Source organism: Pseudorca crassidens, chromosome 7, assembly GCF_039906515.1.
Source record: "Pseudorca crassidens isolate mPseCra1 chromosome 7, mPseCra1.hap1, whole genome shotgun sequence".
Lineage (NCBI taxonomy): Eukaryota > Metazoa > Chordata > Mammalia > Artiodactyla > Delphinidae > Pseudorca > Pseudorca crassidens.
The window spans coordinates 66,633,714-66,651,109 of NC_090302.1; the positions used below are offsets into that span (position 1 = coordinate 66,633,714).

The window sequence follows — 17,396 nt, forward strand, 5'->3', positions numbered from 1 at the left end:
CAGCCTAGAGCCCCATCTAGCCCTGCAGTGAGTCCAAACTCCTTCAGAGTTTGCTAATATCAAGAATCTGGGAATCATCGTGGTGGACCTTATAGATGTGAATATATGTGCCCTAGGCAAACCACTCCATGGGACCTCAGTAACTTCACTTTACTGGTTTGTTCCTGGGCTCGGATGGATAAGTAGCCCTACTTATCTATCGGCAGGACTTTCACCTTTCCCTGTCTGATGTCCCTGTGAAGCACAGATTGTCCCTTGCCCTGACATTCCTTTGGAATTTCCTATGGAGCCCCAGAGCTAATTGTTCACTGTCTGTAGCTGGTAAGGAAAACACAGGGTAAGAGTTCAGGGTGTGGTCACTGCATGGCGCCACCCTTCCCTCTGACCCTCAGGCCTGGGGGCTTAGTCTGCGCACTGCTTCAGTGAGGCTGCAAAAAGGAGAACACACCTCCCCAAACCTCAGTGAGGCTTTTGTAAGAAAAAAAACAGGCCACTTCATGGACATCTAATGACAAAAAATAAAATACACGTGGGCCATGGCAGGAAATGGAAAATCTCCCCTCATCTTCTGAGAAATGGGAAAGCATTTTCTCTCTTGTGCATTAGTCAGGAGAGACTAGTTTGGCTACAGTAACAACCCCAGACTCAGTGAATTAAAATGACTCAGGTTTATTTCTCACAAATGCTAAATGTCTTTCAACATTAACTGGGGACTTTACCCTGCTTCATCCTCACTCTGGATTCTGTTTGACAGACGACAGCGACCTAAAATACTGCTGGAGAGGGGAAAGGGCTTCGTAGCATCTCATTCCAACAGTTAAATTCTCTGCCAAGAGGTGACAGTCACTTAGCTTCCTAACCCACTGGTTAAAACTTGTCACAGTGCTCCACTTAACCACGAGGGGTTTGGCAGGTGCAACTCTACCATGTATGTGGAAGGTACCTGAACATCAGTAACGACTAGCACACTGGAGATTTGCCCCTTTTGTCTGCTTCCCTTTGCAGCCTCAGTCAGGAGTCCATGTGCTCTTGTTGCTCGACCACTATCTGCTTGATTCTGCCGTTATGAGTTTCAACTCACATTATCAAGAACTACGATTGGTAGATCAGCAGGTGGACAGGATTCCCTTGTATCCGCTGTTCACCCCGTGCCCAAGCAGCCTGGCTGGCAGGGTGGGAGTGGGGCCTGTGGTTCCTCCCAGGCAGCAGGGTTTGTAGAGGTGATGCAAGGCATTCCTAGTACTCCCACTCTGCCATGCTGTCTCCTTCCTCATTCTTGGCAATGTCTCTCATCTTGGCTTCTGTCACTCTGGCTTCTTCTCCTTATAACTTTTGGTCCCCACATGGGGACCAAAAGTTTTTCTCTATGTGCTTCTCAGTCCTAGAAAGACAAGAGGAAGTGACTAATCACCAGAATACAGAAGCCGTCTAGTGCTGCTCTATTAACAATTCATCTAGTTACAGCGGAGTTTCGCTCTAGCCCAGCCATATATACTTCGTTGCATATGTAGTCTTTGTACAATTTTGCGTCATGCATTTTTACATTACATAATGCTTATTTTAGGTTGAAAATCCTAAATCCACTGTCATAAGTGAATGCCAAGTTCATTTCTGGGCTTTTTCATAACTGTACACAGAGGATTAAATGCTATTTACCTGACCAGCTTTATAGTTTAATTTTTTTAATCTTCTTTTTAAGTCATTAAATTGTATCACATCGAAAAAAAAAAAAACCCCAAACCCTGCATTGGCGGTTTTCCCTAACGTTATGTAGGCTTAAGGGATAGTGAAACCAGGACAGAGAACTGTTTCTGTGCCCAAGCGAGCAAGGAGCAATAACTTATTCATTACCCGAGAGAGAATGCCACTCCTCCTTTCCAGGCTGCAAAGAGGCCAGGCTCAAAGGGCAGGCGGGCTGGTTTAGGCAGCGCCTCTGAGGCTACCTGGAAGCCGAGCAAGTCACCTGAGTCGTGCCGGTGCCTGGGCTGCCAACCTGCAGCCACCGGGCCGCAGTCTGCGGGGGCAGGAGGACACTCCCGGGGCGGGAGGACCCCCTTGGTCCTCTTAAGCAGGCAGCCGCCCCTCGGGTGCGGCGGCGCCAGGTGCCGGTACCCAGGTAGCGCGTGGCCCGGCACCTGCCGCACCAACCCCGCGCCCGGGGCGGGGCTTCTCGCGTCCCCTTTAAGAGTGCGTATCGCTCGCCCCTGACGTCAGGGTGTCTCTCCGCACGAGCCCGCGTCCCGCGCCTCTCCGCGCCCCCGCGCCCACTGCCCCGGCGGCTGCACGACGAGCTGCGGCTCGGCCAGCGCGCCGCACCGCTCGGTCCTCCCTCCTGGCTCCGCCGCCGCCCGCTCCCCGCACCGCAGCAGTCCCGCGGGTCCTCCTGCGCCATGTCGGTGGCCGGGCTCAAGAAGCAGTTCCACAAAGCCACTCAGGTAAGGCGCGTGACAGGTGCGCCGCGGGGCGGTCCCGGGAGCGGAGGGCGCGCTGGACGCCGGCAGCGGGCAGGGAGCGTGGGGATTACGGCCAGCAGCGAGCCGGGCCCGGCCGCTCCCCGCATTGCTCGCCCAGACCGCCGCGGCGGCGGCCCGGGCATCCCGGGGCTGGGAGCCCGCCTTGCGTCCCGCACCCCCGGCTCAGGGCGGCGCTGCGGGCATCCACGGGTCCCAGGCGTCCAGCCTAGTCGCTCCGAGTGTCGCCCCCGTATCGCCCAGCGCGGGCGCGACAGGGAGGGGGCCCCGGGGCAGCTTCGCCTCGGCGCGCAGGTGCCCGGGCGGCCCGGTGGGAGATTATGTAAAGTCGCCTTTTCCCTGGTGACCTTGCGGTGTCGGTGCGCCCGGCTGTCCCGGGATGTGCTGCCTGGGGAGGTGGCGCGCCCTGGGGGTGGCTGCGGAGATGCCCGCGGTCTGCGCTCTTCCCGTGTGGTCTCCGAATTCCGCCTTCCAAGGCATCCGCAGGCTCCCTAGGAATGGGAGGATGGGGCGTCCTTCTGGGAAGCTCGTGCGTTAACTTTTCCTTGCAGAACTCGGTCGTGAAACTCCTTTGAGGCCAAGGCTCGACCGGCAGTCTGCATGCCTATAAAAATTTCCCATGGGTTTTGCAGCCTTAACATTACCAACTCATCATGTATTTCAAAGTATTATTTTTAGTGAACCTTTTACATCTTGGATGTGCCCATCTTTATGGGGTTAATAAGCTGTGATTATAATAAAACTTCTTTAATTCAGATTTTAATAATTTAAATCTTGCTGGGCTGGGTTGAAGAATTTTACATAGGGAAAAATAAGTGAATACTTATAATGTGACCTATTTCTTATATAATGAGTATGGTTCCTTTTTTTTTTTTTTTTACCTTTCTGAAACAGTTCTAGTTTAAAATAAGAGGTCTTAAGCCAAGGACTTTGTTGACTTCTTTAAATATTTCACCTAATTTAGCCTTAAATATTTTTTTCATAGATTTGCCCATAATTAATGCTGAGCTTTCTCATAATTTCTCAGAGGTAGTGAGGTTTTTCCCAGGCTACCACAATAAGTCCTATTATAAACCACCTCCACAGAAGGTGAGGTTTATGTTTTACAGAATTTTGGTTAAGTTAGGGTTAGAGATGCAGCATGAAGTTCATCCCGTGTGCCCACGTGCCATCTCTATCACCACAGACCTGCCTTTATAGAATCAGTTATATTTGTCAACTTGGGAAATGGAGAAAAACTAAGACTATTTCGGTAAAAATTCCCATTAATGTATTTTTGCTTTTCACCTTGGATCTTTCTGAGACTTCTCTGCCAGAAGAAATATTTGTAAGTATAAGTGCATTGTTGGTGTAATTTGGAAGGCCTCTAATAACTTTATACTTCACATTCCTTCAGGTTTACAGAAGCAGCATATGTGCTATCCAGAAATTGTCAGGCAGGATTTCTTTGATGTCACTAACCTTTTTTATTTCTGGTACTTGTCACTTCTATAAAGCCTCACCCCACCCCCAGCACCAAATTGACTAACACCACATCCTTTTTCCACTTTGATTCTGAAGACTTCCTTTGCAAACCCTGGTGTCCTACAAGGCAGTTGGGAACCTTGGCTTTGGAGTGGGAAAGGCTAAGGATTGACCCATCTCTGCTGTCTATGACCTTGAGCAAGTTATTTAACTTTTGAATCTCTCCTTGCTAGAATGAGCATAATAACCATTTCTTAAAATTGATGTAAAGATAAATGAGTTTTTAGAACACACATTTTAAAATGTTCAATAAATGGTATTAACATTAAAATAATTTTTTTAGTATAAAATACTGTCCTTTATATTAGTAATAATGAGACATGAGGAAATTATAGAAGCTGGAATTTCTAGCTTTGCTACCTTAAAAAATTAATCAAACCACTCCATTTTAGCTAAATTGTGAAGTTACATGCAACTTTGAAGTTCAGAATAAAAACTTGAATTGTGGTATGAAAGAACTTCTCAGAGCCTTGGAGGAGGTCTGCTTGTGATGAGATGAGATTAGTATTTATCGCACTAAATCCAGATGCAGAACCACTGTGTCATTTTCATTTTTGTACTGAAAAGCCTTTGATTTTAAAGGGGAAGTGACGCGCAATCCCTTATCCATAACTTAACGTAGCACAATCTTAGAAAGCCCAAGGCAAATGTTATTCTCCCTGTGCATGTGTGGGCATTTTCAAGGGTGTGTAAAGCCAGCGCTAATGTTTGCATGTGACGAAGATATTAGGGGAAATAGCCATGTCCTACTTTTTAAGCCATTTTCCCCCATACAGTTCCATGAACTTGATCTTATCTACAGAGGAAACTTTAGACCTAGAATTACTCCGTTTTGAGAATGGATATGCTAGATTAGGTACACTGTGTTTATAAGTGGAAGGCTCTGCTTCAGGAACATTTCTCTGGTCTCTGTGAAATTCAGTGTTTTGCTTATGTTTGTGAGGGATGGTATTTGTACTAATAAAGCAGTTTATTTTCAGTGTTTACCCACTGATTGGAAATCTCTGAATTAGATGTGTCACCACTGTTCTCTTGGTTTGGAAGTGATTATTTCTGCCTTGTTGCTGACAATTATTTTCAACATCTCTGCTCTTTGGAGGTTAAAAAATGCCTTTGCCAAATAAATTTTATTAAAGGGGAAAATCCTTCAAGCTTGAGAACATGTTAAAATAGCAAAAATTGATCATCTTTTTTACTTGAATATAATTTATTACTTAATTGCTCATAAAGATGTAATTTATCATGCAATTAGAATAAATAAGATACAGTTTTTTAAACTATAAAATAGAGCAAGTGAGCATGCATTTTTCTACTTTAGTGAGTTTCATGTATATTGAGATTTCATTTTAGCAAGAGTAATGCCATTTTTTTTCATTTGTTGGTTTAAACCAGCAGCAGATTAGGTAAAAATAGCTCTCCGGTTCCAGTTAACAAGCTGTTCTTACAAAATCTATACCTTTAAAAAAACTTTATCAAGCATTTAATATGGACACACCTTGCTGTAGAGTGAAAGGTTCTTCAGAGTATTATTTGTTAGGTCCCTGTATTAGTTTGGTAGAGTTGCAACAAAGTATCACAAACTGAGTGCCTTAAACAACATGAATTTATTGTCTCACACTTCTGGAGACAAGGTGTTGGTAGGGCTATGCTTCCGCTGAAGGTACTAGGCAAGGATCTGTTCCAGGCCTCTTTCGTAGCTTCTCGTGCTTTGTTGGCAATCTTTGGCCTTTCTTGGTTTGTGGACACGTCACCCCGGTATCTGCCTTCATGTTCACATGGTGTTTTCCCTGTCTGTCTATGTCCAAATTTCCCCCTTTTGTACGGACACCAGGACAAGGGCAGATTGGGGGCCCAACATACCTGATGAGTATGACCTCATCTTAAGTAACTATATCTGCGTGACCCCATTTCTAAATAAGGTCACATTCTGAGGTACTGGAGGATAGGACTTTGGCATACGAATTTTGAGGGGGGACTAATCAGCCTATAACAATCCTTATTTTCCTAAAATCATTCACCACAGTGTTCTTCTAAACATTGTGTTCGATTCAATGTAAAGGGACAACTCAGTCTGTAAATAGTAACTTTTTATTGCATAAAATGAGAAATGCTTTCGTCTTTTCAATGAGTTTGGTTAGACTATATACCTATTATAGACTATACCTTCTGATTTTTTTAAAGGATAAAACATATTTGGTTAGTCTGTGTTAATTATGATATAGTCTGGTATGTAATTATTGTCACACTCAGATTCTTCAACTGGAAACATTTAATTACATTGGGATTTTATGCTTTTCTGTTTTAACTAATTTCTTCATGCTTTCCTCACATTTAAAATGCTGTGTTTTATATAGATGTTTTGCTCTGGAGAATGTTACATGAATCTGTTTATGCATTTGTTGATTCGGTGAGACTTAAAACTGGTTGAGGTATTTAATTAAATATATAATTAGTTATGACTCTGAGTGAGGTTCTCAGTTCCTTAATTGCCTGCTCTAAGCAGTAAAATCTCTGCTGCCTTCACAATCTTGAGTATGACTTACCTCTATCCCTGCAGGTTCTTAGCCTGGGGTCCATAATAGACTGCAGAGGGCCTATTTATTTGTTAAAATTATGCCACATTTTATATGTGCAGTTTTCTGTGGGAGAGTGTCCTTAGCCTATCACCAGATTTTTAAAGGAATTCCTAATCCCTACCTCTCTTCTCAACAAAGTAAAAATACATTATAAGAAGTTGATCATGTCATCAGGAGAGAATGAGGTGGTCCTTATAATAGTGATCACTCCCTCCATTCTTTTTATTTATTTATTTATTTATTGTGGTACGCGGGCCTCTCACTGTTGTGGCCTCTCCCGTTGCGGAGCACAGGCTCTGGACGCGCAGGCTCAAGCGGCCACAGTTCACGGGCCCAGCCGCTCCGCGGTATGTGGGATCTTCCCGGACCGGGGCACGAACCTGTGTCCCCTGCATTGGCAGGGGGACTCTCAACCATTGCGCCACCAGGGAAGCCCGACTCCCTCCATTCTTTACTGGGCTTTACAATGTCTGCTCAGAATGCAGCCTTCTCTGAATGAATTTTAGGGGCAATCAAATATAAAAAAAAAAAAGTTTCCAAAGGTGTCAGAATTGAATGGGATGTTTGTGATAATTTATATAATAACCTTCTGATACACTTGGCAAATGGACCTGTGGGTGTTTAAACTGAAAGTGGTGACTGAGAATCATTTCCCTTGCGACTGAGATTCTTCTTGATTGAAGTTTTTTTCGTGGACACGGTTATATTTTTGCAAGGGCTCTCCCCTCACAGTGATTCTTTAATGCTTTAAATTGAGTTTATATGAATTTTGGTGCCAGTCTACTTGGAACATTTAAAGTACCTCCCAGATTAATTGGAAATACCCTTGAAAATGGCAAGGCTTGGTTGGGGAAAATGGTGACTGCTTTGGGAAGAAATGTCATTGTGGAAGGAGGGCTTAACATTGGGATGCTTAAGCTGGCAGAGCAGATTCCACTCTGCTGAGCCTGGCTGCATAAGGGCGTCAGGAGCCCTGGGCTTTCTTTACAGTGGGTGGTTTGAGGAGGTGAGCAAGAAGGGTAAGGCCACAGGTAAGTAAATAATGAGAATTGTGTGAGTTGAAGAACAGCTCCAGGGTTTAAAGTGGTGGGGCTTTCCTAGGGATGAGCGGTCCTTCACAAGTTAAGGCCGGATGGGCAAGATTCTGGGGGTTAGGAAATTAAAGGATTTCCTTGGCTTTCCTTTTTCCCCCTTTCTGTTCTTTTAATCCTTTGTACCCTTGTTTGTGTTCTTTTATGTGATGACCCGTCGGGTGTGGCCACAAGTGGGGAACACAGAGGTTTAGGAAAACAAAGTTTATTATACTCACAGGTCCTAGAGAGACAGAGTCACTGCACACTGAGAGAGGTCACAGGGGAGGAGGGCCAGGAAAGTGGGCTCAACCAAGCAGGTGGGAGCCAAGAGAGAGGACGAAGACCCGTGGACAAGCCACCTTTATGGAAGGTCAGGGTGGAGTATGCAAGAAAAGGGATGAGGGAATTTCCTTTGTGCATGAGAATGTTACTAGGTCACGGTCAGGGGCAGGCAGAAAAACAAACCTTGTGGTGTGGCCCACCTTATCACACAGGTGCACTTAGTCAGCTGGGTGGGGTACTCACAGCTTGAGTGTGTGGGGATGTTGAGGGAGCAGGAAACAAAATAGGAAGTTTTAAAAACTTTACAGTACAGCCTTTCTCTCTCTCGCACTCTTTTTCTTGGTTTAGATTTTCTTTATTTCCCTGACCAGTTTGGAGCCAAAATGTTTGAGTGATTTATATGGTCTATAATGGATAATAAAGACTAAGAAGAGAGCTGTGTATAGCTGTACCTATTAAAATGTCATGTTGTGAGACCCTGTCAAGTATTCTTGCAGACTATCAACGAAATATTTTCAAATGATATTGAAACTTCAGCTGAGTCTGATGCTTTGGGAAATTACTATTTATGAGGATTTTACATTTAGTACAACTTCTAAATTCAGAATATGATGTTCTCCTTGCTTTGCTCTCACCTTTCTCCTCTAGCCCTGGGTCAAATCATATATGGTATATGACTGTGAAGAAGCTATCTGTCATTCTCTAGAGCCACTCAGCTCCTAGGAGGTTTGCTCAGATTACTTTCTAGCCTCTTCTGACTTGTGATATCTGAAAGAAACAGAAGTATCTTTCTTATAATTCAAACTGAATTTACAAATAGATCCTAACTGGAGCAGCTTAAGCAGTATCTCAGTATCAAGGTACAGTTCTTGTCAGGCACGTACGGGTAGTTTGCCTTTGCTTTTTAGTGTACAGGAAAGATCACCCACAGTGAACACTCCCACTTGGGAAAAGAAAGAATGGGAATCATGGCAGTTATGGTCCATAACAGTGATGCCATCTGCTGAGTAAGGTGAAGTCCCCCGCCCCTACAGTAGAGGAAGTTCCTTGGTTTTACCCTGTTTCTGCAATCTGGGAAGAACTCTTTTGTTCTTTCTTTTATTTGGCCAAGTCTAAAGAGAGTGACAAGGAGGGTGGCCTCTGGGAGCTGCAGAGCTTCTTTAGGTGGCTTCCTGTTTATGTAAATTTGGGGGTCACTTTACAGTCACAGGCTTTTAACTACTCATGGCTCATGGCTGATTTGACCAATAACATTTCTTCAAAAACTTAGAAGACTTCTGATATGTTTTATTCTCGTCGTTCCACTTGCCACTTACCACAGTGGAATCTTTTTGTTCCCCACTGGATCCGTTTGACCTTTTTTAGATCTCATTTTCAACCAGGACATTTGGTTTTGTTAATCTGAACTTTGCACGAAGTCCTAATGCTTTGGTTTAACCAAGGGGTCTTAAGGGATCTTTGTTGCGCAAACTTCTTTCCATTCTTATTTCCTGTTATTTGCTTCAGGGATCCAGGATGACTAGGGTTCCGCCATCTTTTTTTTTTTTTTTTTTTTTGCGGTACGCGGGCCTCTCACTGTTGTGGCCCCTCCCGTTGCGGAGCACGGGCTCCGGACGCGCAGGCTCAGCGGCCATAGCTCACAGGCCCAGGCAGTCCGCGGCATGTGGGATCTTCCCGGACCGGGGCACGAACCCGTGTTCCCTGTATCGGCAGGCGGACTCTCAACCACTGCGCCACCAGGGAAACCCCCGCCATCTTTAACACATGGTTTTCAAGATCGCCAAAGGGAAAGAGTGTGTCGGATCAAGCATGGGAGATTTTCACGGGCCAGACCTGGAAGAGGAATGTGGCCGGCAGGACATTAAGACCTTCAGTGACCCTCCCTCTTGTATGGTCCCCTCCCCTTTGAGTGTGGGTCAGCCTGTCACTATGAAAAGATGTCCCTCCTGAGATTATTACTTTATAAGGCAAAAGGGAGATTATACGATTGGGCTTAATCTAATCACATGAGCCCTTTAAAAGAAGAGCATTTTTTTCTGGCTGGTAGCAGAAAGGGAGGTCAGAGAGGACTGGACATGCTGTTGCTGTTCAAAGATGAAGGGGCCATGTGACAAGGAGTGTACTTAACTCTAGGAGCAGAGAGCAGCTCTTGGATGGCAACCTGCAAGGAAACAGGGACCTTCTAAGGTCCACAGCTTTTAAGAACTGGCTTTTGCCAACCATGTGAATAGAAGAGATTTCTTCCCCGGAGTCAGCAGATAGGAGCCCAGTCTAGGTGACACCCTGTGGCCTCGTGAGACTCAGCAGAGACCCAGGCGAGCTGGCTCAGTCTTATGACCTGTAGAAGTCTGAGCAAACTAAATGGCTGTTGTTTTAAGCTGCTAAGTTTGTGGTAGTGCGACAACAGAAAACTAATAGAAGGAACAATCAGTTACGTTTAGGTTCAGTTTGCTGGAACTTGTAACCATGGAATACCTAAATGCCAGGGAAGAAGGGAGGAGGCTGGGAACTGTGGTCTATCGAGTGTACCCAGAATGTAGAAGTGGGTGTTGGTAAAAATCTAGAAGCCTTTGCAATGCCTTGTGTCTATAACACATTCATTTGTATGGGTGCTTATGTGTGTATATGTATACACACACATATACATACAACGTAAACACGCACACATAAAATTTAAGTCTCATTTGCTGTCAATCTTATTACATAAGGTTCAATGTTACATACGCCTCTTTTAATACATGTTATTTTACAGTTTTTTCCCCATGGTTAGTTTGTTTGGTATTTTTCTCTGGTGAAACACAAGTTTCTTTTTGTAGTCCCTGATCAGTTTTAAACAGTGAAGCTGTTAATTACTTTCTGAGCATCCTCTTAGCTTGGTAGGCTGCTAGTGCAGTGACAGCTTCATTAACCTTGGAATGGGGAGAATGTGGAACATTGAACAGTTTTTTGAATTGTTAGTTTCCAACAAGGCTTCAGGGATCTTTACCAGTGAGAGCAGAGTGGTTGACTGTTCATCCCACATCTGTTTCTGTGCTTGTGGAAGGCCACAGGAAGGCCACCACAGGTACAGTGAAATGCCCTTATCTTGTATGGGCACATTAGACAGCTACATGGTAATTTGAAGTTGTTCATTAAGTAGTTGTCGAGGGTTCCAGATGACTGTGGCACACGTTGTGTTGTTTGTGAGTGATGTGTTAGCTTCACGTTCTTTGACATGATTCCTGGATCCAAAGCCCTGAGTGGTTTTCTAGGTGTAGCTGGTGGGCAGTGCCAGACCTCTTTTGGAAAGGATGAGGTCTTGCACCCTGAGATGTCCTGTGCGGGCTTGGTGTCATTTGACAGCTTGGCCAGGGAGAGACTAGTCAGACAACGTTCTGTTTCTGAGTGAAGTAACCTAAAGGTGATGTATCCCGTAGGAATTGATTACAGAATGAGTACAGCTTTCACCCTTGTCATTCCCTGCATTTACTGCTCACTGAAGTGACCCTGGAGTGCTTCTTTATGTTGCATGAATGTTGGCCATGTTTATAGTATTCATTAAACTGCTTAAGTGGCTACTTCTGGGCAACAGGGACCTGCAAACCCAAACCCTTGGCCGTGGCTGCCCTCCGTCACGTTTGTAGACTGACTGAGTGAAGTGCTTTCTGGAGATGTTCTCTTCATTACTGTTCCCAAGATTTTACTCATGCAAGTTAATATCTTGTTACCCAGAGATTCTATTCTGCTTCTTAACACTTAGCTTTTCACTTGAGTGCTGTCTCCTATTCCACTTTCTAATTAAGTTTAACAAAATTGTTTTTCATTAAGCTCTTTTCTATCCATCTCATCCACTACTCTCTGTGTGACTTTGGTCCCTTTGAAGCTCACAGATACAGAATCTTTAGATTTTCTACTTTTTTTGCCCGTTACCTTTACCTTAAACCCAATCCAGAATTTCCAAAGAGATACTTATAATGCTCATCACCCACCTCTTTTCTAAATTTTTGGATACAGACGTGGAAAACTCCTTTTTCTTAGCTCCAGCAGAAGCTTGGAAAGCTTATCATTGTTTACAAAATTTAAATTGTTCAGCAAGTATTTTGTGATCATTAAGATGCATCTAATTCATTTTTATAAGCTCTTTCAGCTACTTTCTATGTCTCAAGATATGCACACTGAAATCATTTTGATCCATTTTCACCATAAACCACCTTATGTGAAAGGATGTGTCCTAAACAGAAAGTTTATCATAAAATCTCTATAGCAATGCATTTGTCGAAATTTGATTACTGTTACTCTGCTTTTATGAGGCAATGAGTTATGCTGCTATCATGTGATACGTATTGGCTTGCCTTTTATAACATTTAAATTATTGCTGTCTTACGTCGCTGTGTCTGCTGGTTGCTGCCGTGAGTGATTCAAGTGGATTTCTGTAGGCTCTTTTGATTTCTGTAGGCTCTTTCCATATGATTATGGTGGAGTAATTTGACTGTTTCCCATATTTGGCATTCAGCTTTATCTTCATGACTTTTGGACATCTGCATTCATCTTTAATTTACTGACTTAAACAAGGAATCGTTATCCTTTGATAAATGGAAAAACCACTATCACTTATCATAAATAGACGTATAGGAAATTATACAAAAAAGAGAGTCAAGTCCTACATACTCTTGCTTGAGGAAATCCGTGAGCTTGAAGTTTATTCTGCTTTTGTTAAAACAGGAGATTAACAAATGTTAGACAAGCAGTAAATACCCTAACAATACACTGAAGCCTTTTTCCCTCACTAAATCAGAACGATTGTAAGAAGACTAAAGCAAATGATATCTTCATTGAGGGAATCAGTGTAATTGAGGATACAAGTCTGCACCAACTGTGTTGTTCAAAACTTGCCCCCTCCCACAGTTGCACTGTGTAAATGGTCGGCTCTTCTCTGACTGTCAGGGAATTTTCTGCCCATGATGTAATTTGATTATGTATCATAAAAGCCAAGGTCATTTGTTTAGAGCAGCACTGAGTCATCTGTTCTGTGCTTAATGTTCAGAAGGGTGCCCCAGGCGTGCTTCAGGAGAAGCTCTTGACATCCTGTAAAATATGGTAAAAGCCTGTCCATCATTAGGATAGTGTAAAACATGAGCAGTAGGAACCTCAGGATTAGAAACTCAGAGACCTCCGACATCCTCCTGGTTTTCCCATTCTGAGGGCCTGTGAGACCTCGGACGAGTCACTAGTCACTTGATTTCATCTCCACCCCCACAACCCCCAGTCCCTAAGTTCCACAGCCGAGGCAAGATGGACTTGGACGTGTGTGTAGGTTCTGACGTTCATGCTTCTGCTCTTGTTCGCCTCTGATTCATATCTGAGTGGAGCTATAATCATCTTTCTAAAGAGCAAATCTAACGTTGCTCCTCTGCTTAAAACTCATCAGTGATCCTTATGGCTCCCAATATAAAGCCCTTGTCAGTCCCACGAGAGAGTTTGGAGTGTGGTCGGACGCTTTTTACCTACTTAGTCTCATCTCTCACAGCTGTGTAAGTGTGAGATTATCTTTTACCCCACACTGTACACACTTACCTGCTTTTGGGCCTTTGCACCATACTGGCCTCTTTGTGGAAATTCCCCTTCCCTCTCTTCCACTTTATACTTGACTAATCACTGCTTCTCTTTCAGGTCTCAGCTTGATAATTTCTTAGGTACCCTTCCCTCATTTGGTATGGGTTAAATGCCGTTCCATGTGCAATGAAAACTGCCCATAGTGCTTCTCTTAAGTATGGGGCTTGGCCCACTGCACTGCTTGTTGGTTTATTTCCCTGTTGGTATCCCCCAGTGTGGGTATAAAGAAAGGGACTCTGTTTTGCACTTCATTGTTTCCCTAATGCCTGTTCCTTAGTGGGTATTCAATAGATATTTGTTGAATGAATACATCCTTCCTGTTTCTCTTCTACTTATCCATATTTATGTATGTTTAAAAGGGGTTCTCTTGTGTGTGTATTTTTTTGTTTGGTTTTTTTGCGGTATGCAGGCCTCTCACTGTTGTGGCCTTTCCCGTTGCGGAGCACAGGCTCCGGACGCGCAGGCTCAGCAGCCATGGCTCACGGGCCCAGCCGCTCCGCGGCATGTGGGATCTTCCCAGACCGGGGCACGAACCCGTGGCCCCTGCATCGGCAGGTGGGCTCTCAACCACTGAGCCACCAGGGAAGCCCTGTGTATGTATTTTTTACTTTATTTCTGCTTAAAGATACATCACATATTTTGAGTTAATTTAGAAGTTGAATTAAAACATGCTCTTATAAAATTGTAAATTTGTAAATTTAAAATAAACTTCCTTAATTATAAAAATGGCTAACATGGTTGTTAACTCATTAATTACCCAAACCAACCCCATAAGGGCATTATTATCCCCATTTCACAGATGAGAAAACTGAAGCACAGAGTGGTTAAGTAAGTTGCCCAAGATTACGCAGGTTTGGTGGCAGAGTTAGGATTTTCGTCCAAACTGGCTAGTTTCAGAGCTGATAACTGCCAATAATTCTCAACTACGCGTCCTATTCCAGCCTTAAATGTCAAACTAAGAAATATCTGAAAGGGTTTAGTAATCAGTAAGATAAAGATGAACATCTTAATAGAAAAATTAGAAAAGAATATGGAAAGGCAATTCAGCTTTCCCTTGTTATCCACAGGGGATTGGTTCCAGGACCTCCACGGATACCAGAATCCGTGGTTGCTCAAGTCCCTTATATAAAATGGTGTAGTACAGTTGGCCCTCTGTGTCTTCAGGTTCCGCATCTGGGGTTACAGAGGGCTGACGTTATAGGAAAGGACTACAAGTGGCCAGGATACAAGTATAAAAATCATGGAAATCAAACAGCAATATATGACATTTCTCATTATTTACATCGGCGTGGATTAAAGGGACGGTAACATTCTGAGTCAGCAAAGGTAAGTATGTGGGCTCTCGTTTGATGGTGGGAGTATAGATGTCAGCAGTTTTCTTCCTTGTAATTCTGTTTTTAGGACTCTATTTACAGAAAATAAATGTATGAGCTTGCAAAACTTGTGTACACAGTTGTTCATTTTAGTAGTTATTGTAGTGAAAAGTTGTAAAGAACCTAAATGTCAAATGATAGGGGATAGGGAGGTAAATCGTGGTATGTCTGTATCGTGGAATATCTATAGCTATTTTGTCCATAGGGGAGGATTTATCAGTGCAGGGAAGTATTCACGATGATTGCTAAGTGAAAAGAACAGGTCATAAAACAGATATGCAGTAGGCCTAATAAAGGGTAAAGAGCTACAGTAGTAGGTAAAAGACACTGAGAATTTATATGTCAGGCACTTTGCTATAAGATCATTTTTAAAATTAACATTTAAACAGTGGTTTTTCCTGGTCAGTTGGGCTTATGGATGAGCAGTCGGTGTTTCTGCATTTCTTAATCTTTTGTAATTAAATTTTATCTATCACTAAATTTTCTTTCCACTCCATCATCCTCACTTCTTATTCCCATCCCCACTTCCTCAGGTTAAATTGAAAGCAAGGAATAGAAGAATCTTGCAAGCCATCTCTGGGATTGGGAGCAAACCCCATTTCCAGCGAAGTTCTAGAACTGTCAATCAATGTAGGTCTGCTCCTCTAGGCGTTTGGCTTCACAGCATTAGAACACCTACCTCGCCCTCCATAGAGCCCTGGATTAAATTGTGCTGCTTGGGTTCTTTCTGAAGGCGTGGCTGCTTTTCCTGTTTCTTCAAGAACTGTAGAGTCATGGCTTTGACTCTGTTTTGCATAAAGGGAAAGAGGGTAGCTAGGACATGTATGGTATAAAAGAGTGCTTCTGCAAGATGCTCTCTGTCATTTGGTGTATACTGTCCAGCCTCATTCTTCAGCCCCTGTACCAGGAGTCTCCTGGGCATCTGTCACTTCTTAGCTTCTCAGCAAAAGGCCCGTAGGCAGTGCATCCCAGCAAAGAAGAATGAAGCATGGTGGAGACTCTCTAACAAGATAGGAGACATCCCAAGTGATTGCCTTTGAACATGAATGCAGAATTCTGTTAACAGCCTCTCGTGGGCTTCCTTCTATTGAGGATAGAAAATGCAGAGTTTAGGGCATAAATAGAAAAATTATACCTTCTTTGCACCCCAAGCAAAATAGAACAGAGTGGAAGAACCATGACCAGGAAACACAGCCTCAGTCATGAGATGGGCCGGCCACCTTCAGCTTCCTCCCAAAGAGGACACGTCTGGCGGGATCAACCCGAGCACTGAGGGTGGCTGCGGGTTGGGTACCAGTGTGCCTTTATGGATAGTTTGGCTTTCTCTGGGGCCTGGCGCTCTTTAATGGCTTCAGTGAAAAGTGCTTCAAGCTCTTAAGACGAATAGGCTGTGAAGTCATTTCTGGATTAAAGCTTGTTTTTCCAGCCTTTGCAGAATCCCTTTAAATTTCTGGAGCCAATATTTGTAAGTTGAGAAATAGGAGTTGAAGACTCTGCCTCAAGAAATTTGTTTTCCAGCATAGTAATCCTGCATATACTAAACGGACGCTTTTACTTGCTGCAGAACTTCAGATTTTGGTCCTCTTAAGTGTTTTGAGACTTGAATATTTAAATAGATCCCTGAGAAAGAGTGATTTTTGAATTGAGGTATATGTAGCATGATAGAACTTTGTTACCTATGCATTCTGGTCTGTGCCCTTCTTAGGTGGTTCTCTGAAGAGTGCAAGAGTTTTGCGGGACATTTCTCTCATAATTGGGCATTACTGGTGGAAGGTGGGGTGTGAGTCTATTTGATTTGTAAGATTTTTAGAGCAGGTTATTAAAATATGCTTTTAAAGCTATTCAGTGAATTATCTTGATTTAAAAACTATCTCCATGCAAGATAGATTCTTACTTGTATCAGTATTTTAGTCTCTTTTTGTTCCTGAATGGACCGTTGGAATCCTGAAGTCTTGGTTATGGAGTACCCATGGACTGGGAAAAGGTGTACAATTCTGTTCCTGTAGATTAAATTACTACACTTTTTCATTATACTTCTGAAGATGCTTTCCCTTTGCCTCATGCTTCATTTCGTAGTGATTCTCACCCCAGCCTACCATCTCTGCAGGTAGTTTAAGGCCACTTACACTTACGCAGTGGTTCCCAAACCTGGGTGTGCATCAGTCACACTTGGTTGCTACTGCATGGGAGTCTGAAATAGATGTGAGGAGGGGCACAGACATCGCCATTAGAAAACTCAAAACCCCTAAAACAGCTCCTCAGCTTTAGGGACTGCTGTCCAAAGGATCTTCTATTAATACAACAAGGGGGAGAGATACCTACCAAGACCAAATAAGTCTGAGAAATATTGGAAACCAGGGTAAGCATGTGTCTGTACTGCAGGGCTTTGCTGAGCCTAACCATCACAAAATGTTCAGAGTCCTTAAAGCAGGGTTTGACTACGTACAGTTGATTTACTCATCCTCCTGCCTGTTTCCTCCCCGCTCCCCTTCTATTCTTCTTTTC

General features: G+C 43.6%; 1 protein-coding gene and 1 long non-coding RNA gene across 2 annotated transcripts in view; one reads left to right on the forward strand and one right to left on the reverse strand.

Moving 5' to 3' along the window:
* Positions 1-653: 653 nt before the first annotated feature.
* On the reverse strand, positions 654-1,990 carry LOC137227859 (uncharacterized). Its single transcript, XR_010945031.1, has 2 exons — positions 1,852-1,990; positions 654-1,381 (listed from the first exon to the last, which is right to left on the reverse strand). It is a non-coding gene; the product is annotated as an uncharacterized lncRNA (long non-coding RNA).
* Positions 1,991-2,254: 264 nt separating this feature from the next.
* The window catches only part of SH3GL2 (SH3 domain containing GRB2 like 2, endophilin A1), a 199,834-nt gene continuing 184,692 nt past the window's right edge, over positions 2,255-17,396 (forward strand). Inside the window, exon 1 of the mRNA XM_067744471.1 lies at positions 2,255-2,435. Coding sequence (XP_067600572.1) covers positions 2,391-2,435 — 45 coding nt within the window. The 5' untranslated portion in view covers positions 2,255-2,390. The remainder of the gene's footprint in view (positions 2,436-17,396) is intronic.